Genomic DNA, 25,635 nt, shown 5'->3' with positions numbered 1-25,635 from the left:
TCGCTTTATTGGCCAAGGGAGCCGGCGTACAGCTTCCAGGTCATGTGGCCAGCATGACTAAGCTGCTTCTGGCAAACCAGAGCAGCGCACGGAAACGCCGTTTACCTTCCCACCAGAGCAGTACCTATTTATCTACTTGCACTTTAACGTGCTTTTGAACTGCTAGGTTGGCAGGAGCTGGGACCGAGCAATGGGAGCTCACCCTGTCACAGGGATTTGAACCGCTGACCTTCCTTACACAGCTGCAATTCCCAGCACCCTTGAGTTCCAAGAATTGTTCTTTTTTAGGGGAGTGGCTTCAAAGAATGATGTGTACACAGCCTTAGTAAGTTTGTTGATGACAACCAGGCATTGTTGCTAAGCCTGTCTGAGGCCTCCACAAGCATTTCCCTAACAGAGTTTTGCAAAAAGGCTGAACTGCCCCTTCTGCTCCTTGCCTCTGGGCTTGCCTGCAGTTGCCGTTTCTGGTACAATTCAGAACTTTCCTTTCCAAAACTTTGCACAGGTAAGTGATGAGCAGCTCTGCGCACCCCATAGGATTGTGCTTTCTCTCTCTCTTTCCCCCCATTCTCCTTCCCTGTCAGCCATTCCAGACTAAAGCACCTCAAGATTCCTGGCCTGTGTATGGCACCCCCCCAATAATGCAACTAGAGATGCCCAACAATAGATTAGGTTATTGGGAAGCAAAAAACAGAGATATTGGGGCAGGGGGCACAGCAAACATAGCAGCAACAACAACTTAAAACCCAACAACAGGTCAACTGAGGTTGAGGAAAAATACTCATAAATGTGTCAAAATTTATTTAAATGGACATATTATTTGACAGTCCAAGATAAATACCTCACACGATTTCCCTTTGAAAGCCTCTCTCTTTCTCAAAAATGACCAAATTTACAGGCTGTTACCTGGTTGCCACAGGCCACTGCTAAATTGTCCGTGTCTGGAAGTATCCTTGAAGGCAGATGTTCCAGCCTCAGCCAGCTGCTGTTGGGACCAGCCTTGTCTCATTGTGCTGCTTGCTGTAGCTTTCCTGGTCCACCCTCATAGGTCTTCCCCAGAGAGAAGCCATTGCTTTGTGTTTACAGCAGGATCCCATCCAACCTAGACCCTAGAGATACCTCTTTCACTTAGGGCCCTGCAGAGAATCTCGCTCCCAACTGAAGACCTGGAGAAACCAGACTGGATTCAGAGCTCCCTTTTAGGGATTCCTCAGGAACCCCACTGATCCAATTCCAAGCCCTGCCTTGATCTCCACCCTCCCCCATTTCCCCCTTCCCTGACAGGCCTCAGGAGTGAAGGCAGCAGAAGCCCAGAGTAGTGCTCATTTGACAGCCATGGGTCTACCTAGGAGGAGAGAAGCCCGGCAAAAGAGCAGCTAGCCATGCAGCTGGCAATGTCTAGAAACCTCCCCATCTCCTCTCCCTCTTCATCCCTGTGGCTTTAGCCTCCACACCATGTCCTGGTCATGTACATGTAGTACATGTGAAAAGGATGTAGGGGTCTTAGTGGACCACAAGCTTAACATGAGTCAACAGTGTGATGCAGCAGCAAAAAAAAGCTAACTCTATTCCAGGGTGGATCAACAGAAGTAGAGTGTTCAGATCAAGGGAAGTAAGAGAACCACTCTATTCTGCCTTGGTCAGACCACACCTGGAACACTGTGTCCAATTCTGGGCACCACAATTTAAGAAGGAGGTTGACAAGCATGTACAGAGGAGGGCAACCAAGACGATCAAGGGTTTTTAAACCAAGCCTTACGAGGAATGGTTGGAGCTGGGTATGTTTAGCCTGGAAAAGAGGAGACTGAGAGGAGATAGGATAGCCATCTTCAAATATCTCAAGGGCTGTCACATAAAAGACGGAGCAAGCTTGTTTTCTCCTGCTCTGGAGGGCAGGACTCGAACCTATGGCTTCAAGTTACAAGTAAGGAGGTTCAGACTAAACATCAAGAAGAACTTTCTGACAGTAAGAGCTGTTCAACCATGGAGTGGACTCCCTTGGGAGGTGGTGGACTCTCCTTCCTTGGAGGTTTTTAAGCAGTTTGGATGGCCATCTGTCATGGATGCTTTAGGTGAGATTACCTGCATTGCATGGGGCTGGACTAGATGACCTTTGGGATACCCTCCAACTCTACCATTCTATGCACAGTTTACTATCTTTGCATCCCTAAACTCATGAGGTGTGCCACTAAGCATGAAGGATTAATGTTCACCCCACACCTTCCAGACCATGTGTGGCTATTTTTCAGCTCCCGCTTCCCCAAGACAGACTTGGCCATTCTCGGTGTCCTTCCTGTAGGGTCTGCCATGGACTTTTCCACCAACACTGAGGTTCCAGAGTCCCATTCCTGTGCCATGGTGACCACAATAGCCATCTTGAGTTATCAAAAGGAATTGCAACTCGTCCTCCTTGATATATGCTGCTTTCCCCCACCCCTTTGCAGAGACTTTTGCCTCTTCTCCCAGAATCTCTCTCCCTCTCTCTCTCTTACACACACACATGCAGATACAGACCAAAATAGCTCCCTGGAAAGGCATTCAAGCAGCCAAAGATAATCCACCAGAGCCAGGAAATCGAGAGGATTCCCACTGCACAGATCATAAATGGTGCTGCTTCCTTTATTGACCACCCCCCATCAATTAACAATTTTTAATCAAAGTCTAGTTTGCACAACAGCCATGCAAGCTGGAAAGCATGATGATGGGAAACGAGGCTCTCCAGCTCATTACATAATTATAAATCAAAACGTATGTTTATAGCAAACATTTAATGAGGAACTAATGAGCTCCCTGGATAGCTGAAGCTAATATTATACCAAAATCTGCATCTCTCTCTTCAAAAGCTCCTTTTGTCTTTCTGCTGACTTGTTTGTGCTGCCTGTCAGTAATGTTCTCATGGAAGACACGTGTTAGTTCATAATATCCCCCCCTTTTTTTCTGCTCCCTTTTGCCTGTTAGAAATCATTTTAAAGCTACGTTGTGGGGAGCGGGCAAGAGAAACAAGTATTGGATAATAAAATGCATGTAGGAAAAATGGAAGGCACGGACACCAGCTGGACAGCTCAGTTGGTTAGAGCTCAGTTGGTACTGATAACAGCAAGGTTGCAGGTTTGATCACCATATGAGACAGCTGCATATTGCTGCCTCACAGTGGGTTGGACATCCTCAGGGTCACTACCAACTCTACAACTCTATGATTTTATAACCTCTTGACACCGATCGTTTGAAACGGCAACATACAAATATAGCTACATGATGCATTCTCACTGCAAGATCAGTGGGAAAGTGAGGCATTAGACAAGATGGTGAGATCTCTGTGTAACATCCTGATGTTCTTTGGAATTCTCTGCCACAAGGTGTAGTGATGATGGCCCCTGGTTTGGGAGCTATAAAAAGGGGAGTGGGGCAAATCATAAAGCAGGGGAGGGCGACCGTGAAGGTCATCTTGCCTGACCACATGGAGGAAGAGAGGAAAGTGGCACCTCCATCTTCTGAGAAGGGTGGCTTACTTGGACAACTTGCACCCTGGAAGGGCTGGGTGCTGATGCCAGCCATGGGTCTCCCTTACATTTGTTTTTCTGACCCATCACTTGGAGGTGGGAGGTGGTTACCTAGAGCCAGGGTCTGTGCCTTGAAAAGCAGTCTAGATACCTTCACCCCGGTATGGCTCCCCTTTATCACATACACAGCCCAACAAGACAACGACAAAAACCCACCAACAACATACAAATCAATATGGCTAACCTGATCCAAAACACCCACCCACCCCACTCACACATGAAAACAAAGACCACCACAGCCAACCACAAATGAACAACCACACCCTAGACCAACCCCAACCTCTCTCACCACCAAAGGAACACAAGCGAACAACAAAGAACCTACACAAACAACGCTGACACCAAACCCTACATATAGTAAGTAAAATAGAAACACCGTCACCTGACCCCACCCCCACCCATCTTTCCCCCCCTCCACCTCTTTCCCCCTTTTTCTTCCCAATGTCTCAACAAATGAAACTGATTTGTAAAAATGTTACATGGGGGGGGAAATATGAGAGAGACATTGCAAACACTTTTGTAAAACAAGAAAATCTTTGATACAAAAAAAAGAAGGGAAAAAAAGAATTTGAAATTAACAACAACAAAAAAGAAAAGAAAAGCAGTCTAGATTTTTTTAAAAAAAACCTAAATATGCAGATAAACTGTGCTTCAAAGTGCAGATGGTTGTGATGCTCTGCTTCCTTTTGCAGTTCCCCTTCCATTGCCCCTTTGGAAGAGATGGCCTCTGCTCCTCCGATCTCTGGCTCTGTCGGAGACCAGCCTGTGAGCCAGCTGGGCTCTGTCCAAACTGAAATGCAAAGGCTGTTGAAGGCTGGTATATGTCTTTTCAGCAGCAATGAGGAAGGCCAGGCTTTGGCTGCCTTCAAAAAGGCATACAGGCTCTCAGGTAGCCTCCCAGAGCCTCGCTCCAAAGCCAAGTGTCTCTTCAACCTCGGGGCGGCTTACATTGCCACCAGCAAGCCCCAGAAGGGACTCAAGTGTCTGTTGAAGGCCAAGGAGCTCGGAGCTGAGGAGAAGGATGGCGACCTCTCCTTCAACATGGGCGCTGCTTACGACGACATGAGAGAATACGCAAAAGCCGCAGAGTTCTACGGAAAGGCTATCCAGGAATACAGCACAAATCAAACGCAAAGCGCAGCCGATGCCCTGATCAAGCTGGCCTATTGCCTGGTGAGCACAGGTGACGTGGAGTCAGCCGCACAGTCTTTTCGCCTGGCCGGCCAGGCCTACCAAAGAGTGCAACTCCCAGAAGACGCAGCCATGGCTATGAGGGAGGCAGCAAATTACTTCCTGCAAAGCCCAGTGTACTCCCCAGACGACGTCTTGGAGAGCTTGCAGGCCTGCAGCCGGTTGTGCACCAAGATAAGGAACCAGGAACTGCTGGGTATAGCTAAGTACCTCCCTAGTCCCCATTGGGTCTCCTTAAGGAAAAATCCTGCCACCCCAGAAATCTCAGGGGGCTGCCAGAGTGCCCTCTAGCCAGATGAGCTACTCTGCCTTTGGGACCCTGTTTCCACCCTTGATCTCAGCAGGAATGGGGATTCCCAAATGCAGGCTTTTTGATAGACAAGTATTAAGATGAATCAGAAGACGAAATCTCATGCCCAGGGACAGTGTGTGTGAGACAGATGTACCAACACATTATTCAGCTAGAAAGGCTCCAAGGGCAACTTACGTATGGTCATTAAAAATAAGATTGTCCCTGTTCACATGTTTACAATGGGCACATCACAAAGGGAAAGGAGAGGGAGGGAAGAGGAAAACAGGCAAATAGGCTAGGGTTACCAGACGTCCCCGGATTCACCAATCTGTCCCCGGACAAAATATGTCCCCGGAATGTCCCCGGATTTTAATTAATGTCCCCTGATTTATGCCTGGGGACTTCCAGTGAGGCAACACGGTGGGTGCCATGGCAGCGAGCAGCACTGGAGGTCCCGACCATGTCAAAGTTCCAGCCAGCCAATCTGCTGGCTGGGAGGGGGGGCTATTTAAACTGAGGCGCGAGCCAGAGAGCTTCCTTCTGACTCGCTTCCTCGTTCAACGCTTGCCCCAAAATCGCACAGAGACTCTTCTGCTGCGGGCTCTGCACACCCGAGTTTTGGGGGGGGGGTGAGCAAGGCGCTGAAGCGGTGAAGAAGAAGAGGAGAAGCCTAGAAAAGAGCTCTGCTGCATTGCAAGACAGAGAGAGAGAGAGATGGAGCCTTGTGTGTGTGTTTTAATGTGTGTTTTCCCAAGACCAGCGAGCACCTTTAGTCGATCTCTCCCCCCGCAAACCTCTTTTTTGGGGGCGTTTGTGTGTTTGTAGATGGGAGATGGGCTTCTCCACCTGCCTTGTGTCGAGGTGCACACCCCCTAAAAAAGGTCAAGAACTCTGGGCAACCCTTTCCAAAAATAATGAAGCATGAAATTTTTTTTAAAAGTGCACCCGGATTCCTTGAAAAAAATCTGGTAACCATAAAATAGGCACCAATTACAAAAGCTACATATTTTCCAGAGGTGTATCCCTTGGGTTAGTCTCTAGCAGCAAAAACAACAAAGAGCCTTGTGGTACCTTAAAAACTAACAAATTTATTATGGCATGAGCTTTTGTGAATTACAGCCCACCTCTGCAGATGCATGAAGTGTTATCCTGAGTTGCAGTTATATTATATTCCTGGCTGTGTTGAGGGAAGGAGGGGTAGTTCTTCTAATGACCAACTTGAATGGGAACAGGGAGAGGAAGGTCTTGATGGAGCTGGTCTTGCAGCAGAGAGGATGGAGTGGCTCTTCCTGTCTCTGCCTGTGCACTGCAAGGAAAATCTTGGCTTGACTTCCCCAACCTGGTGTCCTCTAGATGTTTTGGGCCACAACTCCCATCAACCCCGGCCTGCACAGCTAGGGTTGATGGGAGCCCAGCTGGTCTGGCTGGGGGCAGATGGAAGTTGTGGTCCAAAACATTTGGAGGGCACTTGGTTGGGAAAGCCTGGCCTAGCAGGATGCTAATCTAATTGCCTCTCATTCTCCGATAGGGGTGCCAACATGAATAAAATATTAGGGTGGCCCAGGTAAGCCCCTCACAAGATGCAGGTCATGCACGCCTTTTGAATGGCAATGTCCATCAACTTCTGGGGGGGCATACCCTCTCAAATATTTTATTGGAGTGCGAAGGGGCTTGGCCCCTAGGACTTGACTCCTATCTTCCAGTCATAGCTGGAACTCACACTGACGCCACAATGCTAAGAGAACTTCTGCAAGAAGAGGAAGCTGAAGGTTCTTTTAAGTGCTGTATTTTTCACTCCATAAGATGCACCTAGTTTTTAGAGGGGGAATGCCAGAAAAAAATATATTCTTTAAAGCGAGCGCTGAGCAGAGCCTGTATGCATCCCAGGCTCTGCTCAGCGCTCCCTTTCACAAAACGTGTGGAGCGTGTGTGCAGCACTTGCAGGCTTTTCCCCGAGGAGGGAGAAGGGCAGCCCATCACTGATGGGCTGCCCTTCTCCCTCCTCGGGGAAAAGCCCCCAAGAGCTGCACACACACTCCATGCGGCTCTTTAAAGGGAGCGCTGAGCAGAGCCTCCCGTCTGCATTCGCGCCGTAAGACACACACACATTTCCCCTTACTTTTTAGGAGGGAAAACGTGCGTCTTATGGAGTGAAAAATACGGTAACTGAAGATGGCCTGTTTCAAGTAGGGAAACTTTTTGAGTGGGAGGGGCATCCTCTGAGCCTTTTCTACACCCAGGGGCCCTTTAAGTCTAGGGGCGAGGGGGATGCTCCATCCCAGTGGAAAGGCCCAGTCTTTGGGGGACACATTTCCTCTGAGTCTTGCTCCCTTCAGCTGTGCAATGCCTACAAGGTCCTGCTTGATCAGTTGGAAAGATCCCAAGCTCCAGCTAATGGTGTGTTTTCTCCCGCCACTTTGGCTCTCAGGCAAACTCTACAATCACCTGGGGCTGCACTATGCGGAAATGAGGTGCTTCCAGCAGGCAGAGCAACACTTTGACGCAGCTCTCCAGCTTTGCAGCGGGAAAGGCTTTTCGGTGCGGAAGAAAGCTGTCCTGTTGCAGAACCTGGGGGCTGCCTGCAACGCCCTGGAGTGCTTCGACAGGGCCCTGCGGTACCACAGCGAAGCAGCTGACATGTACGGTGAGTTGCATTGGGCTAGGTTTTTTTAAGCCAAGTTATTCAAGTCTGAAAAACACATTGCTGTACCAATACATAGAGAATGATGTGACATAAACAAAAAACTTAAATAATAATAATAATAATAATAATAATAATTTATTATTTATACCCCGCCCATCTGGCTGGGCCTCCCCAGCCACTCTGGGCGGCTTTCATAAAAACCAAAAATACAGTAAAATATCACATGTTAAAAACTTCCCTGAACAGGGCTGCCTTAAGATGTCTTCTGAATGTCAGGTAGTTGTTTATCTCTTTGACATCTGCTGGAAGGGCGTTCCACAGGGCGGGCGCCACTACCGAGAAGGCCCTCTGCCTGGTTCCCTGTAGCTTTGCTTCTCGCAATGAGGGAACCGCCAGAAGGCCCTCGGCGCTGGACCTCAGCGTCCGGGCAGAATGATGGGGGTGGAGACGCTCCTTCAGGTATACTGGACCGAGGCCGTTTAGGGCTTTAAAGGTCAGCACCAACACTTTGAATTGTGCTCGGAAACGTACTGGGAGCCAATGTAGGTCTTTCAAGACCGGTGTTATATGGTCTCGGCGGCCGCCCCCAGTCACCAGTCTAGCTGCTGCATTCTGGATTAGTTGTAGTTTCCGAGTCACCTTCAAAGGTAGCCCCACGTAGAGCGCATTGCAGTAATCCAAGCGGGAGATAACCAGAGCATGCACCACTCTGGCGAGACAGTCCACAGGCTGATAGGGTCTCAGGCTACGTACCAGATGGAGCTGGTAAACAGCTGCCCTGGACACAGATTTGACCTGTGCCTCCATGGACAGCTGTGAGTCCAAAATGACTCCCAGGCTGCGCACCTGGTCCTTCAGGGGCACAGTTACCCCATTCAGGACCAGGGAATCCTCCACACCTGCCCGCCTCCTGTCCCCCAAAAACAGTACTTCTGTCTTGTCAGGATTCAACCTCAATCTGTTAGCCGCCATCCATCCTCCACCCGCCTCCAGACACTCACACAGGACCTTCACCGCCCTCACTGGTTCTGATTTAAAAGAGAGGTAGAGCTGGGTATCATCCGCATACTGATGAACACCCAGCCCAAACCTCCTGATGATCTCTCCCAGCGGCTGCATGTAAATGTTGAAAAGCATAGGGGAGAGGACAGAACCCTGAGGTACCCCACAAGTGAGAGCCCAGGGGTCTGAACACTCATCCCCCACCACCACTTTCTGAACACGGCCCAGGAGGAAGGAGCGGAACCACTGTATGACAGTGCCCCCAGCTCCCAGCCCCTCAAGACGGTCCAGAAGGATGTTATGGTCGATGGTATCAAACGCCGCTGAGAGATCCAGCAGAACTAGGAAACAGCTCTCACCTTTGTCTCTAGCCCGCCGGAGATCATCAACCAGTGCGACCAAGGCAGTTTCAGTCCCATGATGAGGCCTGAATCCCGACTGGAAGGGATCCAAATGGTCCGCTTCTTCCAGGCGTGCCTGGAGTTGTTCGGCAACCGCTCGCTCAATCACCTTGCCCAAGAATGGAAGATTTGAGACTGGGCAATAGTTGGCCATCGTGGCCGCATCTAAAGATGGTTTTTTAAGAAGCGGTTTAATAACCGCCTCTTTCAGCGGGTCTGGGAAGGCTCCCTCACGGAGGGAAGCATTCACCACCCCACGAAGCCCATTGCCCAGTCCTTCCCGGCTAGCTTTTATAAGCCAGGATGGGCAAGGATCCAGGAGAAATTATTGTCCCTATTCATATTACTGTTAAGGATAAACAAAATACCTACTTCTTAATACAAACTTTTATAATATTTGGTTGTTTTGATCACATCAAATACTTAATTGCAATCTTTATTTTGTTCACATACCTATCTTTGCATGTCATTGTCTGTTAATTTCTCCTCAGCTTTGTTTGCCAGTTGGGCCTCTGTCTGTCAGCTAACGAAGCTTGTGGGTCACTGGTCTCATCTGTGGGGTGCTGTGCTTGTTCAACTCATTTCATTTCCACTCCTTCTTACCTAGAATGTTACAATCCCTGTTTGAAAACATGTCCTCCCTGAGTTTCTAGGCTGGGGTGTGCATTGGCTAAGCAGCTTAGCAGAGATTTGAAAGACTTAGAAGCTGGAAGTACCTGGTCCCAACACCACACCACCCATTGTGCCTCTTTCTGCTGCAAAGAGCCATGGGAGGCAACATGGGGCTCCTTGGTAAAGGGGGGGGGAATGTTCTTTACTTTCCATTCTGTCCTATTTGCAAGGAGGGCTTCAGATTCTAAGCTCATGTGGTGGGAGCCAGTTTCTCATGGCTGCCTCTTGCAGGAGAGAGACGGGAAGAGGTGGAGCTTGGGAGACACCTTAAAGCAGTGGGGGCCAAACCTGGCCCTCCAGCTGTTCTGGGACTACAATTCCCATCATCCCTGACCACTAGTCCTGTTAGCTAGGGATGATGGGAGTTGTAGTCCAAAAACAGCTGGAGGGCCAAGTTTGGCCACCACTGCCATAAAGCAAGCACTGGTTGAGTAACAAAACAAATGTCCTTATTTCTGCCAGGCTCCCTCCATAGGCTAAATTACGGTAATCCCACAGCCCACCTAGCCCCAGATCACCTCCGCTGGCTGGCAGCCACACTCTTCAAGGCCTCTAGAAGACAGCACTCAGTCCCACCACTGGCTCCCTGGCATTCTCCCTTCCACCAAGGAAACTCCAAACTGCAGGGTTGCTGCACCCTACTAAACCACTTCCAGCCACCCAAAGCTCCTCCTCCCTTCTCCACCCTCTCTGTGCCTGTGTAAGCCGCAACAGGTAAATGGAACCTTCAGGTTCAGAGGCAGTCTACCTCAGAATATTGGGGGCAAGCAAACTTGCTGCTTGTTGCACTTCAGCTTTAAAGAGTGGGTTTTGGTGGGGAAAGCTCTGGGGCAAAAAAGAGCACTCAGACCTGGAGCTTTAAAGTGCAGACCTATGTCTGGAAGCAGCGGGGCAAAAGGTTAGTGGGGATCAGCCATGAGCCTCAATCATGAACACCCCCCCACACAAATTGGTTCCCTTTCCACTTCTTTACCCTGTCTGAAATGTCAGGAGCCAGAGCAGATGGCTGTATAAGGCTTCCAGTGAAGCATGTAGATCTCTCTGCCTCAATTCTCAGCAAAACAGTCCAATAAGAGACAGCATGGTGATTTGTATAATATATGCAGATTGCAGGCCATAGCTTTCATTGGGGCATGATTTTGGTCACTCTGATGCAGAATTCCAAGCCTGCAGGACTCAGGAGCCCTCACTGCCCCTGTGGCAGATTCGCTCTCACCCTACAGGATTGCATAAGGCTAAAATGTCCCCTGCTAGGGATGTTTTCAGAACAATATCCTTTTGGGGGAAAGTTTCTAGAGTTCTGGGAAGGGGCTGGATCCATTTGCCAAGCTGCTGACATCATCCGTGCTGGATTCCCCCCCCCCTTTGTTTTTGCCAGGGGCACTGGGAGAGAGGGCTGCTCAGGCTCAATGCCACTACAATTTGGCCACTGCTCACGGCCAGCTGAAAAACTACGACATGGCCGGATTTTACTCCCAGCAGGCGCTGAAAGCTTTTGTGGACGCAGGTAAGAAACTATGGTGAAGCCCACCTTATATACAGTGGTACCTCGGGTTACATATGCTTCAGGTTACATACGCTTCAGGTTACAGACTCCGCTAACCCAGAAATAGTACCTTAGGTTAAGAACTTTGCCTCAGGATCAGAACAGAAATCGCGCGCCGGTGGTGCAGCAGCAGTGGGAGGCCCCATTAGCTAAAGTGGTACCTCAGGTTAAGAACAGTTTCAGGTTAAGAATGGACCTCCAGAACAAATTAAGTTCTTAACCAGAGGTACCACTGTATCAGGTCAGTCCTTGGGCGCCTCTTGTCCAGTATGACCCACTCCAGCCAACTCCAACCAGGTGCTCTCCCAATGACTGGGTGATAACTCCCCTTGGCCCCAGCCTGAGTCAGGGGTGATGGGAGTTGCCATCCAAAACATGTGCAGAGTGCCCGGTTGAGGAAGGCAGGTCCACTCTGATTGGCAGGGGCTCTCCGGGAACACCTACTGATTCTACTGTATTAGCTTCTGTATGCAAAGCAGAGAGCCAGTTGTGGTGTGGTTGTTAGAGGGCCAGATTAGGAGCTGGGAGACCCAGAGAGAGAAGATTAGGAGGAGGTGCCCACTGCTGAAGGGGAAACAGGCTTTAGGGAGCAGTTCAGACTCTGAGGTCTCCCAAGAATGCGCAGAGTAATGAGAAGAGCAGACCAAAGAGCAGAGGTGCACAGACGTAGTTTTAGGCTGCTTGGGAAACACCCAGGAGAGGAGGAGGCTTAGAGAGGATGGCTGGCAGGGACCTGCAGCCCTGACCACTCCTCCACAGGGGCAAGACCTACTGGAGAGTGTTGCTGGGACCACTAGGCTGAGTTGTGGGTCCGTTTCCTTGAATAAAGAGTTAACTTTGCTGACAACAGAGATCTGCTTCCTTCATTGCTGACTCCAGCCCTGACACCAGGCTAAGATCATGAAGTGGGGCTTGGGACAGAGTCACATTAACCTCCTGTAGAGGTCATACTAAGCAATTTGAGAGACAGAACAGGCAGGTGGGACCAGTGGCAAAATGTTGCAATGTTACATGCATGCCATCTAGCCTGTTTTCAGAACACTCTGCAGTATTCTATTTTGCCTTCTCCCTGTTTTCCATCCTCCTGGGCCCCCAATTGACCTGTTCTGTAGGTATTGTTCATTGATCTGTTAGTCCCCTGCACCCCAAAAGCCTTTTTGTACTTCTGCACACCTTGTCATTCGCTCCATGCCTGCTTGTATTTCCTCCTCCCTCTTGGGCCTGGGTACTGCTGGTACACAAGAATCCACATACAGGCAATGAGTTCTCTATAAGTATATAAGATGCAGCTGTTATTGTTTGAAATATACTCAGAGTTGCAAAGTGATTTCATGCTCTTTATTCAGCTCATAGTGGTGAGGAGGAATGAATGAATGTCCCCTCAAAGTATCTGCTTTATATACATTATTTACACAATGGGCTGCACATGATTGGCTAATTCCGGAATTCTACTGTAAGCCAATCAGGTTGTGGATTCACTTCTATCTGGAACATGATTGGGTAGTTCCTGCCAACCAATCATACTGCTGCATTGTTCTAGGACCAATCAGACTGCTGCATTCTGAATCCTATTGTTCTAAGATGAATCAGACTGCTGCCTTTTGGATCCTATTGTTCTAGGACCAATCAGACTGCTGCAGTTTGGATCCTACTCAACTCAGTACATAACAGTGTTGTTGAGACATTTTGGAGTGTGAGTGAAGGAAAGTTTTGGAGTGCAAAATGCCTCTGAATTTACGCGGCCAGGGTGGAAGAAGGAACTCTCACTGTCCCTTGAAGGCCTCTGGGGCCAGCTGCCTTGTTTCTGCTTGCAAAATGCAAATGGAACAATAAAACCTGTTTTATACAAATGGTAATTGAAAGTCCTCTTAAATGTGGAGCAATGGGCTATTCAGAACTTCCAGCAACTCACCACTGCAAACCTTGTTTTTGAACTGATGTCTCCAGAAACCTACAATGCCTGCCGCCTGACAAGGAGGTGAAACTAAAAAAGGAGTAGTTTTGTATATTCCCGCTTGTAACTGGGCAGATTGACACTGTTTCACTTTGAAAAGTAGCTCAGCTCATATGCCAGCCAAAGACCTGAGCTAGTTGCAGATCAAAGTGTCCCCAATTCCAGGCAAGAAACTACAAGCCATTGACCCTACGCTCCTCCTCATTCCATCCTGGACTTCCTGGCCCCTGTCCTGCAACTTTTGGCTGTGTTTCTTCCTCCAGGTGACTCCTATGGTGAGGCGCAGGCCTGTGAACAGCTGGGCATGACTCACCTCTGCCAGGGCCACTTTGGTCCAGCCATCCGTTACTACAAACAAGCCCTGGCTCTGTTTGAAAAGTCAAAGGTACATCTGTGTTTGTCTGCCTTGTTTGCTTTGTACTGCATACAGAGGAGGAGGAGGAGGAGGAGAAAGGCCTTCCAGACAACATCAGGAAACTGCCCTGATTCTCCCTCCCCTCTTAGAGGGGCTTCTAAATCTAGCAACCATGGAAGATAGTGTGGCACTGCCCATGCTTCAGAGTTTCTGCCTTCGTGTCCTACTGAAATTCAGACCTCTTGAGCTTACTATGGAAGGCATATTCCCCTCCCCCTCTACTTGTGGGGACATGAGGACATCAAAAGAGCCTAGCTGTAGCTGGGTCAATCCAAAGGGGACCCATCTAGTTCAGCATCGTGTTCTCACAGTGGGCAATCAGATGCCCGTTGTGGGATGCCCACATGCAGAATATGAAGGCAGCAACAGTGCTTGTCCCTTTTTGCAATTGTTGTCACCTGGAGATCAGAGCCCAGAAGTGCAAAGAGGTGAAAGGAAGAGTGAATTTCCTTTCTACCCTGCTGCTGCCTATGGCACTGCTGCTGCTGACTTTGGACAGCCTGCAACTGGGAGCACAAAAGAGACTTTCCCTCCTCATTTTGATGTTAATCATTCCCTGCACTACCTTCCGGTGTACCAGCGCAAAAGTACCCAGAAATAAACCGCAGCAAGATTAGCCCAGTTCCAAGGCCAGGTGCCGCTCTGAAGTTGAAAGAACAGCAGATAGGAGGCCTGGCCTGTAGGGAGGGCAGAAACTCAGTTGCCGTTCTCAGCTCCTTATTCTTAGGCCCTGGCTCTTTAATCACTTGAGAGGTGCAGAGGCAGCCAGAATATAGCCCTGTACCCTGAAAGCAGCACCCAGATCACACCATCCAGTCCCATCTAGAGTCTGCACTATTTGAGGAATTACAAATAAGGAACAGAGGGAGCCAGAATTGCCTTTCTCCTGGACAGAAAGAATCGACACCGAACTCTTATTGAATTTATTTTTATAGCTAGAGTTACAGCATTTTTATAAAAAAAGATTTAAGAGGGATCAGTATCACACACACCCCACAATTGCCATTATAGCTGACAAAGCAGAGATATATATACACAAGTAGTTAAAACAGTTTAAATACCCAGCAGAACAACCAGACTTCTAATGACAAGAGGATCATTAAATAAAATAAAAACCAAAAGAACAAAACTGTAGCTTAATGAGCACAGACCAAAGCAGCTGGTGCAATTGGGCCATTCATCAAGGGCTGGATTCTGCTGTCCGTTGGACGGATAGGCCCTGCCCCACATCTACTAGTGCCTATCACTGCCAACCCCTCCAGAAGCAGACAGCATCACTGGGCAGGTGAGCAAGGAGGAAGCAATTCTTGCATGGCCCAGGAAAGGTGCTATCCCAGAGTCCACTGGGGGAGGGAAAGGTGGCTGGCCTTAGACATATGGACACCAGAACTTCCTTACAGACATACTGAAGTCCAGGGTAATCCAGCACTCAAATTCCCAGAGTAGGCAAAGAGATGCTTCTGGGAGCTTTAGAGGCAGAAGATAGGAAAGGGGCCCGTTTCAGGGGCAGGACATAGGAAGTGTGTCTTATACTGAGTCAGACCTTTGGGTCCATCTGGCTCAGTAGTTCCCACACTGAGTGGCAGCAGCTCTCCAGGATTTCAGACAGAGAGCTCTCCACGCCCAACCTGGGAATTGAACCCAGATCTTTCTGCATGCAAAGCAGATACTTTCCCACTAGGCTACATCCCTCCCTTTCAGCATTATGTACAGAAGGGCCCATGTTCTATTATTGGCATCTCCAGATAGACCTTAGGAGAATTCCTATCTGAAACCCCCCCTGAAGCACTGCCAATCAGTGTTCACCAGGGAGAGGGAGCCAGTGGCCTTCCAGATGCTGCTGGACTCCAACTCCCATCATCCCCCTGACCATGCTGACTGGGGCTAGTGGGAGCTGGAGAAGACCTACAGCAGCTGTGAGGCTCTCTGTTCCTGGTGTAGATGATTCTGAGCTTGATGGACCAAGGATTTGACCTGGTGTAAGGCGGTTTTCTATGCCCCTAAGCAGCGCAAAAAGTCACTTCCTGGCATACCACTGAACATGGAGGTTCCATTTAGCAATCTCAGTTAATAGAGGCTGTTGGACGTCTCCTCACATTAAGCCAGGGTGACTAGTGTGGTGCCCTCCATATGCTGCTGGGCTCTATTTTCCATCAAGCCCAGCCAGCATGGTCAAGGATGATGGGAGTTGCACACCAACAACATCTGGAATGCTCCACATTGATTACCCTGGGACTAGCTGCTTCCACTGGCAACTAAACACATTGCTTGGGTTGCTTGTTCAGGTGGGTTGGCCCTGAATAGGATTGGGGCCGTGGGGATGGGCTAACGACACAGTTGCAGGAGTACAGAGCTAGACCCTGCATAGATGTTTTTCGCGAGGGAGCCATCAGTTACAGGTTCTCTAGCCTAGCCATCTCCAATGCCATTTTCAGATTTGATCTGTGGCTATTTGGAGTCGCACTGAAATAATTGCCCAACCCAGCCTGGCCAGGGTAGAAAAAGGAGGGAGGCTGAATGGAGACTGAGTTGACCGCAGAGTGCAGGAGACAAGCCACTCAGAGCCTTGGAAAAGGAAGAGGGGGAAGTTTTGTGTTTCTTAGGAAAGTGGAAGCCTCCAGAACCAGGATCCTCCAGTTAGAGGGGAAATGGCTGCCCTCCCCACTGTGGACAGTAGGAAGATGAACTTGGCTCATCTATCTCAATACTGTTGACACTGACTGGCAGCAGCTCTTCTGAGTGAACCTGTGACCTTCTGCATGCAACACAGGTGCTCTGCCACGGACCTACGGCCACTTTCCCATGGTCGCTCTTGTGTTTGTCTCCCGCAATGACACATGCTGCATCTCTTTGGATCTTATTTCCTTCTCTTCTTCCCTCATCAACAGGAAGCATCTGAAATCCCTCAAAAACGGATTTGGAAGAAATTGGCTGCTGTTGCTAACTATCAAGCGAATGCCGAGGATGAGTTTGCAGATTCGGCAATAACAGATGTAAGAATCGCTGGGGGGGGGCGCAAACATTTGCACAAATACTGCTGCTGTGCTGGGCCCACCTGGGCCCTTCAGGCTCCTCCTGCTTGTCCCAGTCTGCTTGGCCATTGGCTCAAAAGGGCAGCTGGCCCAGGGTGCCCCGGCTGAGCTCACTCTCACCTTCCATCCATGGAAGTCACTTGCTCCAGCTGTTCCTGTTCAGCTCACTCTAGGACAGCGGTTCTCAACCTGTGGATCCCCAGATGTTGTTGGGCTACAACTCCCATCATCCCTGAGCTCTGGCCTTGCTAGCTAGGGGTGATGGGAGTTGTAGTTCAACAACATCTGGGGACCCACAGGTTGAGAAAGGCTGTTCTAGGACATGGGTAGGCAAACTAAGGCCCAGGGGCCGGATCTGGCCCAATCACCTTCTAAATCCGGCCCACAGATAGTCCGGGAATCAGCGTGTTTTTATATGAGTAGAATGTGTCCTTTTATTTAAAATGTATCTCTGGGTTATTTGTGGGGCATAGGAATTCGTTCATTCCCAGCCCCCCCCCAAAAAAATCTAGTCCAGCCCCCCACAAGGTCTCAGGGACAGTGGACCGGCCCCCTGCTGAAAAAGTTTGCTGACCCCTGCTCTAGGAAGTCATTGTCCCCTTTTTTGGCCTTTTGCCTCAGTAATGTTTTGTGAGTGGTATTTAGGATCAAAGTGAGCTGCCTTATACCGAGTCACCAGCCTTAACAAATATTGCATTGCCAGCCTTATCAAATTCAGCTCCCTCCCCACAGGCCTGGGAATCTTTGTCAGTTCAAGGACTCCATTGCCCTGTGGGGAACCTTCTAGGAGGGCAGAGCCAGAGGCAAATGTGGGCGGAGCAATGGCTCGTCTCTTACCATTGCTCAGTAGGCTACATCCCAGTCGTGCAAAGGCAGGCAAAAGGTGTCATCAAACACCAGGGACACATTCCAGCCAGGCCAAAGGACTCAAGGAGAAGCCGTAAGGGGAGACATCAGAGGGCCGGAGAAGAAGGACTGGAGGGCCACATTCATTGCCAGGGCCTAGGGGTCCCCACCGCTGCTCTCAGAATCAAATCTCTGACTGAGGTTTAGGTTCATCTTTCCTGCAATCTTCACACATCTAAACGTGACCACCAAGCTAAGTCTGGGGTGGGGGAGGCAATTGCCAAAGAAAGGAATTTAGTACAAGCTGCCATTGTTGGAATGAGGATAATGATGCTAAAATGTCTCTCCATTTTTATCTGTTGGGAGGATAATGGAGGCCAGGGTGGGTCGGGTGGGACCCTCCTGACCCCTATAAAAGCTGTTGATTTAGTCTTGCTTACTGGCCAGAGCATGCAGGCAGGGACAATGTGCTCTTGCGAGCTGAGGGTGGAGGGCAATTTGGGGCAGGAGCTGCCCAGTTGCTCCAAGGAAAAAGTACAAAGCTAGCATATCGGGGATAAGGGCTGTGCTCCTCAGCACTGCTTCCCTTTTATACCTCGCATGCTGATTGCAGCATCTGAACTGCATGAGGCAGGTGACATTCACCCGTCCTGAGCCTGCTCCAGCTGAGGAATCACACCTCATCGCAGCTAATGATCTGGGTTGAGGCGCCTGCCTTAGCCTCCTCTAGCACACCTCCTGCTGCTCCTTACACCTCAGAGCCTGCTGTGTTTGGGGAAACGGGGCCCCTCTGGCTCTGGTGATGGGTCCTGCTGCTCTGGTTCCTGTCCGCTGACCTCCATCCCCTCGCCACCCTCTGTCGCCCAGTGAGTGCTTTCTACACCAACCTCTCCTTCTCCACCCCCAGCTTGCTCTGGTGTGTCCCAGTCCCTTGCTGGGATCCTCTTCCTCCTCCCCGTTGTCCTGCTAGTTCATGACAGCAGCCCTCATTGAAAGAGCCACAGAAAGAGACACGTTCAGGTTTCTTTGCATTGCCCGACTGCAATGAAGAGATGGATACCTGGGGATTTGTGCTCTACACAGGCCATGGATTTCTCATCCTGTGGATGTGGGTCTGCAAGAATCGGCCCAGCAAAAGAAGGCTGTGCTTGGGCCCATTTCTCTATCATGCTCTGTGTGTGCGTCATGCGCTGCCCATGAACCCCGGTAGGCTGAATAGCCAAAGGCATCAGGGGCTGCTGATTGTAGTTCTCTTTTATTCCCAGCGATGACCTCATATTCCACAAAGCCACTTTATCTCTGTTGTTGCAAAGCGGGTGTGGCGTCCAGCTCATGCTGTGATGATGGCTCATGAAATGGGCACACAGGAAGCAGCTATTTTTAATTCAAAGGCTCAACCCTAGAAATATGGCAATTAAATTCAGTGCATTTTGTGTGTTCTTATCCTGTTCTTATGAAACATGCGACAAATTTATGCGCCACCTTCTTCTTTAAAAAAAACACGGAATTTAGCTCCTGTCCTACCTTTTTTCAGAGCCTTCTCCACCATCCAGAATGTGGGGCTTGTTCTCCAGGTATCCCATTGCAAAGAGCAGGAGCTGACAGAGCTGTTTGACAGTGGAACGGTCCCTCTCAGGACATTGTGGACTCTCCTTCCTTGGAGGTTTTTAAGCAGAGGTTGGATGTCCATCTGTCATGGATGCTTTAGCTGAGATTTCTACATTGTACCATTCTATGATTCTGTGAGCACTGTGGTGCAGTTGTAGACCGCTCCCCATTCACTTCAATGGAGCTTGCACAAAAGAACCTCTTGGATGTTTGCACCTGATGCTGAGTGTGTTTGTGTGTGAGCCATTTTGTGCGTTGGGCACCAATACATCTCATTTTTAGAGATTCCTTAACAGCGCCATAGACCTGTTCGATCAGTTTGGGGAGGAGGGTTGTTTGTTTATACAAAGAGTTCTCCAGAACATTCTTCATTTTTTCAGTTTGTTATTTATCTCCACTCTTTAAGATGGATGCTCGTTTTGAGAAGAAAAAAGGGGTGAAACTCAAGATAATTGCCTGCCTGATTCAGTTCAACTGGCTATCCTAGTTTCTAAGTAATTAAGATTGCATTTCATGATTCTCAACCATATCAAATTAATGTTTACAGTTCTGTATAGTACAGGGGGGGAAATAATGTGTTGCCATTTTAATTAAATTATTAATAAATGGCATTGGTTCCACTTCAGATGCCAATGTAATGAGAAGGCTACCGAGCTGCCTGCGTCATTCATCAGAATTTCTTATGTATCTTTTGTCTCTAATTGGTGGTACATGGAAATCCTCAGATTAAAATGCAAATGTCCCCCAATTTCCAGCTGTCTCCTTGCTTCTTAAATGAACTTCCCTCCACACGTCGAAAGTCATAAATTATTTCCCATCAACCTTCCATTTCCTCATGAGAACCAGCGAGAGCTGGCCTGCTGCAGCTTTTGAGAAGCTCCCCCTTGGACAACTTGGCCCTGGGGAGATTCTGAAGCAGCTTTCACCATCCTAGTCCCCTCCAGGTATTTGGGACTCCAACTCCCATCAGCCTCAGCATCATATGGTCAACCTGACTGAGGCTGATGGGAGTTGTAGTTGCAAACACCTGGAGGGCCCCAGGTTGGGAGGGGCTGTCCTAAATTGAACTGAAGAGGGGAGAGAATAAATGTTTTCACAGTATTAGGAAATTTTTATTGCTTTAAAAAATTATGTTATTTTACTTGCATACTAAGATGCATTGTGAAATCTGGGCTTCTCTTGAAAATTAGAGAATAAGTACCTATTTATTTGTTTATCAACAGCACTGACAGGCCACCTTATAATTGAAACTCTCCTGCAAAATAAACACTGAAACACTACCACAGTAAAATAATAATAAAAATAATAAAAATAAAAGCATCACAGCAGAGACTAAGCAATAAAATTAAACTCACGCAAAACTGAAAAACCAAAGCTTCAAATTTGGTTGAAAAGCCTTGGAGAATTAAAAAGAAAGCTGTGTGTGTGTGTGTGTGCGCGCGCGCGCATACAATGAAGCAAACACATCAAAGCCACACCTTGTGTCTTTGAGGCAGAACCTGGAGGTGGCTGTCCCAGGTCCCTTCTTTGTGGTTTCAGGGCTTGCGTAGTCAAGAGACAGGGCCTAAGAAGATCACAAGAACTCTCCTGGCTCTGTCCAAAGGTCCTAGAATCAGAGGAAGATGCCTTACCCCAAGTCAACCCATTGATCCATCTAGCTGAGTGTGGCCTGCCAACATGACTGATAGTGGCTCTCCAGAGTTGCAGGCAGAGATGCCATGGATACCTGGAGATGCTGTGGATTGAACCCGGGGCCTTCTGCATGCAAAACAGTTGCTCTTCCACCAGAGATGGAAGAAGGCACCATCTTCCATTAGCCCCTATGCTCATCACATCCAGCACTGCTTCTGTTCCACTGCAGTTCACTTCCTGCCAAAAACCATGTTGTTTATCCTGCTGTCCACTGTGGCAAAACTACCTAGCTCACGTAACCTAGATAATTAATTACATGTTACATTTTCATTACATTATTCCACCCCATTTATTTCAGTGCAAAGGAAACCTAATGCAAATGGGGGAGGGAGGACGTACTCAGTTACGTTTTGTTTGCAGGTAGAAAGCAGAACACCGAATACCGATTGTATTCACTGGATCATTTCCTGTTACAGAATAAGTGAGCGTAGGCCGTTTCTGCTCCTGTTTCTGTTTCCATTGGAGTTTTCCAGTATCCCATACATCCAGTGAGCTACAGCCTTCCCCCTTAAAGAAGCAGGGAACCCAGGAAGCTTCCTTAGACTGAGTCAGACCATTGGTCCATCTAGCGTAATAGTGTCAACACTGACTGGCAGTGGCACTCCTGGGATTCAGCCTGCCGCACACCATAGCACCAGGGAAAGTGAAAGTGTGGGGGATCCAAAAGTTTTACACTCTGGGGTCCCAATCCAGAGGAAGGCTCAAGATAGCCATGGCAGAAGTTGCAGTAGTTTTCCTGAAACTTACACAGGAGTAGCCTTCTCTTTGTAGAGTGTCTAAATTGCCAGGAAAAGAGCTTAATTCTGCAACACAGAGATCCTTTTGTTCCTTCCTTAGAAAAATAAAAATGCAAACTTGCCTAACCACTTCCTCTCTTCCTTCCACACAACCGTCCTTATCAGCATTTCCACAAACTGTAGTAATGCCATTTTTTTTACTCCTGTTCAACATGCACCCTCTGCTAAAGCAGAGTCTTCTGCTGTGCCGGCTTCTGCTGCTGCTGTGCAGGGTTTTTGCAGGGAGAAATCGCAACTCGTAGCTTAAAGGGGTCGGTCGTTTCCCACACTCAGCTAACAATGTCACAGAGCGCTGCTTTGAAGCTTTCCGTCAACACTTTTTAGCTGTTGCTGCAATATAACGAGGGCTGCAGAAAGAGAATGGATGCCTTTTCTAGGCACACATCCAGAAGAAAGCTGGTCCATTTCAAAGGCCTCATTGTCCAGGGCTGGTGCAGATTGTTAGCTCAGTTGTTCCCCGGATGCCCCACTGACCCACCTGATCTTTAGTGTGCCGCAAACCCCACGTCCTGAAAATATTTACCCAGAGACAGTTCTGATAGAATCTGTGGCACTGTCTATAACTGGTTTTTAAAATATTTTCTTTTATTCTTTTGTGGGGCAGGACTGTCACCCAATTAAACAAATCTAAGTTGATTAATCAAGTAAGTTTTAAGCTTCTGGAGAAAGCAGCATGGGGTAGACACATGATAATCCAAGGATCAAGCTGCAACTGTTTCTTGCTTCCTGGGGGAACTGCAACCGGGAACCATGCTTAGGGCAATAGCCCTACAAATCAGAAGCCTCTCATCTGTGATCTGGGGTTGCAGAACCAAAGGGAAGCCAGAGCTGGCCCCATTCACCTGTCAGAGAATTAAGGGCTGCTGACCGACGGGGGGGGGGGAGAGAGAGAGAGAGAGAGAGAGAGAGAGAGAGAGAGATCAGCTTTCTTTGTAAAAAGAATTTCATTACAATTTGTGTTTGATTTGAAATTGATTGTGCTGATCGAAAGGTGAGGTATAATCAGAGCTTTTTTTCTAAAAAAAAAGAGGAGATACATTGGTACCTCAGGTTACATACGCTTCAGGGTACAGACTCCACTAACCCAGAAATAGTACCTCAGGTTAAGAACTTTGCTTCAGGATGAGAACAGAAATTGTGCGGCGGCGGCAGGAGGCCCCATTAGCTAAAGTGGTGCTTCAGGTTAAGAACAAACAGTTTCAGGTTAAGAACGGACCTCCTGAATGAATTGTTCTTAACCCAAGCTACCACTGTACTGGAACTTACCGTATTTTTCGCTTTATAAGACGCACTTTTTCCCTCCTAAAAAGTAAGGGGAAATGTGTGTGCATCTTATGGAGCAAATGCAGGCTGCGCAGCTATCCCACAAGCCAGAACAGCAAGAGGGGTCACTGCGCAGCGAAAACAGTGATCCCTCTTGCTGTTCTGACTTCACTTCGCTGGAGAGGCGCAGCGCAGAGAGGGCGAGAATATTTTTTTTCTTGTTCTCCTCCTCTAAAACTAAGTGCGTCTTATAGAGCGAAAAATACGGTACTTTTTGGGGGGGGAGCAACCAACCAAAGTTGGTGAGCTTTTTTAAAAATAGGCCATAATGTGTCTAAAAGGGGTGCCAGAACTCAGCCCTGGGTATAAATCTTCAAAATAAGCAGAGAAATGGATGTATTGTGTGACCTGTGTGTAGTACCCAACAGGGCCAGCCCATGCTGCCGGGTTGCTTGAGGCAAAATAGAAAATGCAATCTCTGCCAGTGACTCCACCCCTGTTGCCTATGACAACACCAAGAAAAATGGGAGGTAAAGGAAGGGGGAAGGGGGGTGAGTAGCACATTCCTCATGGGCCCATATCTGCTGCCCCTCCCGGCTTTTCTGATCTTGCTGCCCTGAGGCAACTGCTTGGCCAAGTCTTATCGGCCATGGGCATAGCCAAGGGGGGCAACTTCTCCCCTAAATCAATCTACATCAATACAAATCAACACAAATCTGAGGTTCTGCCCCCCCCAACAAAAATCCTGGCTACGCCCACATCATAGGCAGGTTGATCTGGTACCTAAAGCTGTTTCCAAGGCTGAGTGGGGGAAGGAAACCAACAATGTTTGATGCCCCTGTACGAAGCAGCTTGTACAGTGGTACCTCAGGTTAAGAACTTAATTCGTTCCGGAGGCCCTATCTTAACCTGAAACTGTTCTTAACCTGAAGACCACTTTAGCTAATGGGACCTCCTGCTGCCGCCGCACCGCCAGAGCACAATTTCTGTTCTCATCCTGAAGCAAAGTTCTTAACCTGAGGTAATATTTCTGGGTTAGCAGAGTCTGTAACCTGAAGCGTATGTAACCCGAGGTACCACTCTACCTCTTCCTCATTCCTTTCTCCCAAGCTGCCAGGTAACATCCAAGTCTGCTTTCTGAGATATCTGTTACCATTTATTCCAGCATGTAGAACTACAGGGTGCAAACCACAGAAATTTCTTGAAGACCTTATTGGCCTCCGCCATACAGAAGATTAACCACCTCCCTCCCTTAGTTTTTTCTCCCCAAAAGAGATGCTCTGCCCTTCCCAAAGTCCTGACTAAATCTCTCTGCCTGGGGCAGCCGCCCTCTTTGTCACAGCAGATGTCTCCCAGGACCGTGAGCACTGGGCTTTTCTGAGAGATCGGCCACCTCCCACTTCTCAACATCTGCCTTCCCTTGCATTTTATGCCTGAGAACATCTCTGGGTTTTTTCCAAGGCCAACATTATCCATGATTATCTTAGCAAGTAGTTCTTGAGTGCAGCAAGCAGGGGCAACAGCCCCTAGTAAGAAACAAATATCATAACCAAAAAGGCAGGAGGCCAAAGTTAGAGCAGGAAGCTACAAGCCCAAGATTCTCGTTCAAATTACTTGAATTGATTGCTCTGTCGATGTAATTATAATGCTGTTCTTATTCCATTCTTAATCTTCGTAATATATTGCTATCTTACATTTCTTTTTCTTGCTATGTTTGCCTTCCAAGTGCAGAATGTCATTATTTTCCATATGAAGATAATGATATGCCTTGAATGAAGCATTGTGCATCTTTAAATGGATTGATTTGGTTCAGTCCTAATCTTGAGTCTGTGGTCTGAACTTCCAACCCTCTGCTAATGTACAGTGTTGAAGTCCGGTTAGATAACCAGTCTGACACTATTCTTACTCTGGTAGAGACTCACCAAAATATTGCACACAAATGAGCCCCCCACTCCTTGCAGTACACGCTTCACGTGATTCCTTTTCTTTGGGGCTGGAGGAGCAAAGAATTAAATATAATTATAAGCCATGGTGATCTGCTCTGAACCAAGAGGCATCTCTTTCAATTGTTGAGGTGTGTGGAAAGGATGATATTAAGAATAAAGTACTGCTTATATTTGCATCTTACTGTCATACAGTCTCTCGTCTCTCTTTCTCCCTCTCTCCCTCTCTCTTTCATCATTGCATTTCATTTTATGCACACACCATTGTCTGCCCTTCCTCCCCACTTGAAAAGGTTGTACCACATACAGTGGTACCTCGGGTTACATACGCTTCAGGTTACATACGCTTCAGGTTACAGACGCTTCAGGTTACAGACTCCGCTAACCCAGAAATAGTGCTTCAGGTTAAGAACTTTGCTTCAGGATAAGAACAGAAATCATACTCTGGTGGTGCGGCAGCAGCAGGAAACCCCATTAGCTAAAGTGGCGCTTCAGGTTAAGAACAGTTTCAGGTTAAGAACGGACCTCCGGAACGAATTAAGTACTTAACCCGAGGTACCCCATACTAGAGAAAGCAGCTTTGGTGGCTAATGAGAAAGCGCTGCAACTGTGGCCAGGGCAGGCCTGAGCTTCCTTTTCCCTTCCCAAGGGCCTTTGATGTGAGCCAAGACCTGGGAATCCCACTTGCAAAGCCACAGTGAGACTGGGAGGAGCATAGTTCTCTGCTCTCAGTTGCCTCAGCAGGATTTCGGTATTGGGAATTTCTCAGAGCACCGG

At 48.4% G+C, this 25,635-nt stretch overlaps 1 protein-coding gene across 1 annotated transcript; it reads left to right on the top strand.

Moving 5' to 3' along the window:
• Nucleotides 1-269: 269 nt before the first annotated feature.
• On the top strand, nucleotides 270-19,726 carry LOC128401802 (tetratricopeptide repeat protein 24-like). Its single transcript, XM_053365281.1, has 7 exons — nucleotides 270-505; nucleotides 4,253-4,947; nucleotides 7,472-7,687; nucleotides 11,141-11,269; nucleotides 13,526-13,647; nucleotides 16,566-16,670; nucleotides 19,090-19,726. The coding sequence occupies exons 2-7, from the start codon at nucleotides 4,281-4,283 to the stop codon at nucleotides 19,168-19,170; spliced, it is 1,320 nt and encodes a 439-aa protein (XP_053221256.1). The 5' UTR covers nucleotides 270-505; nucleotides 4,253-4,280; the 3' UTR covers nucleotides 19,171-19,726.
• The last annotated feature ends 5,909 nt before the right edge of the window (nucleotides 19,727-25,635 follow it).

This window comes from Podarcis raffonei, chromosome 14, assembly GCF_027172205.1.
Source record: "Podarcis raffonei isolate rPodRaf1 chromosome 14, rPodRaf1.pri, whole genome shotgun sequence".
Lineage (NCBI taxonomy): Eukaryota > Metazoa > Chordata > Lepidosauria > Squamata > Lacertidae > Podarcis > Podarcis raffonei.
This window is presented reverse-complemented; position numbering and strand designations above follow the sequence as displayed.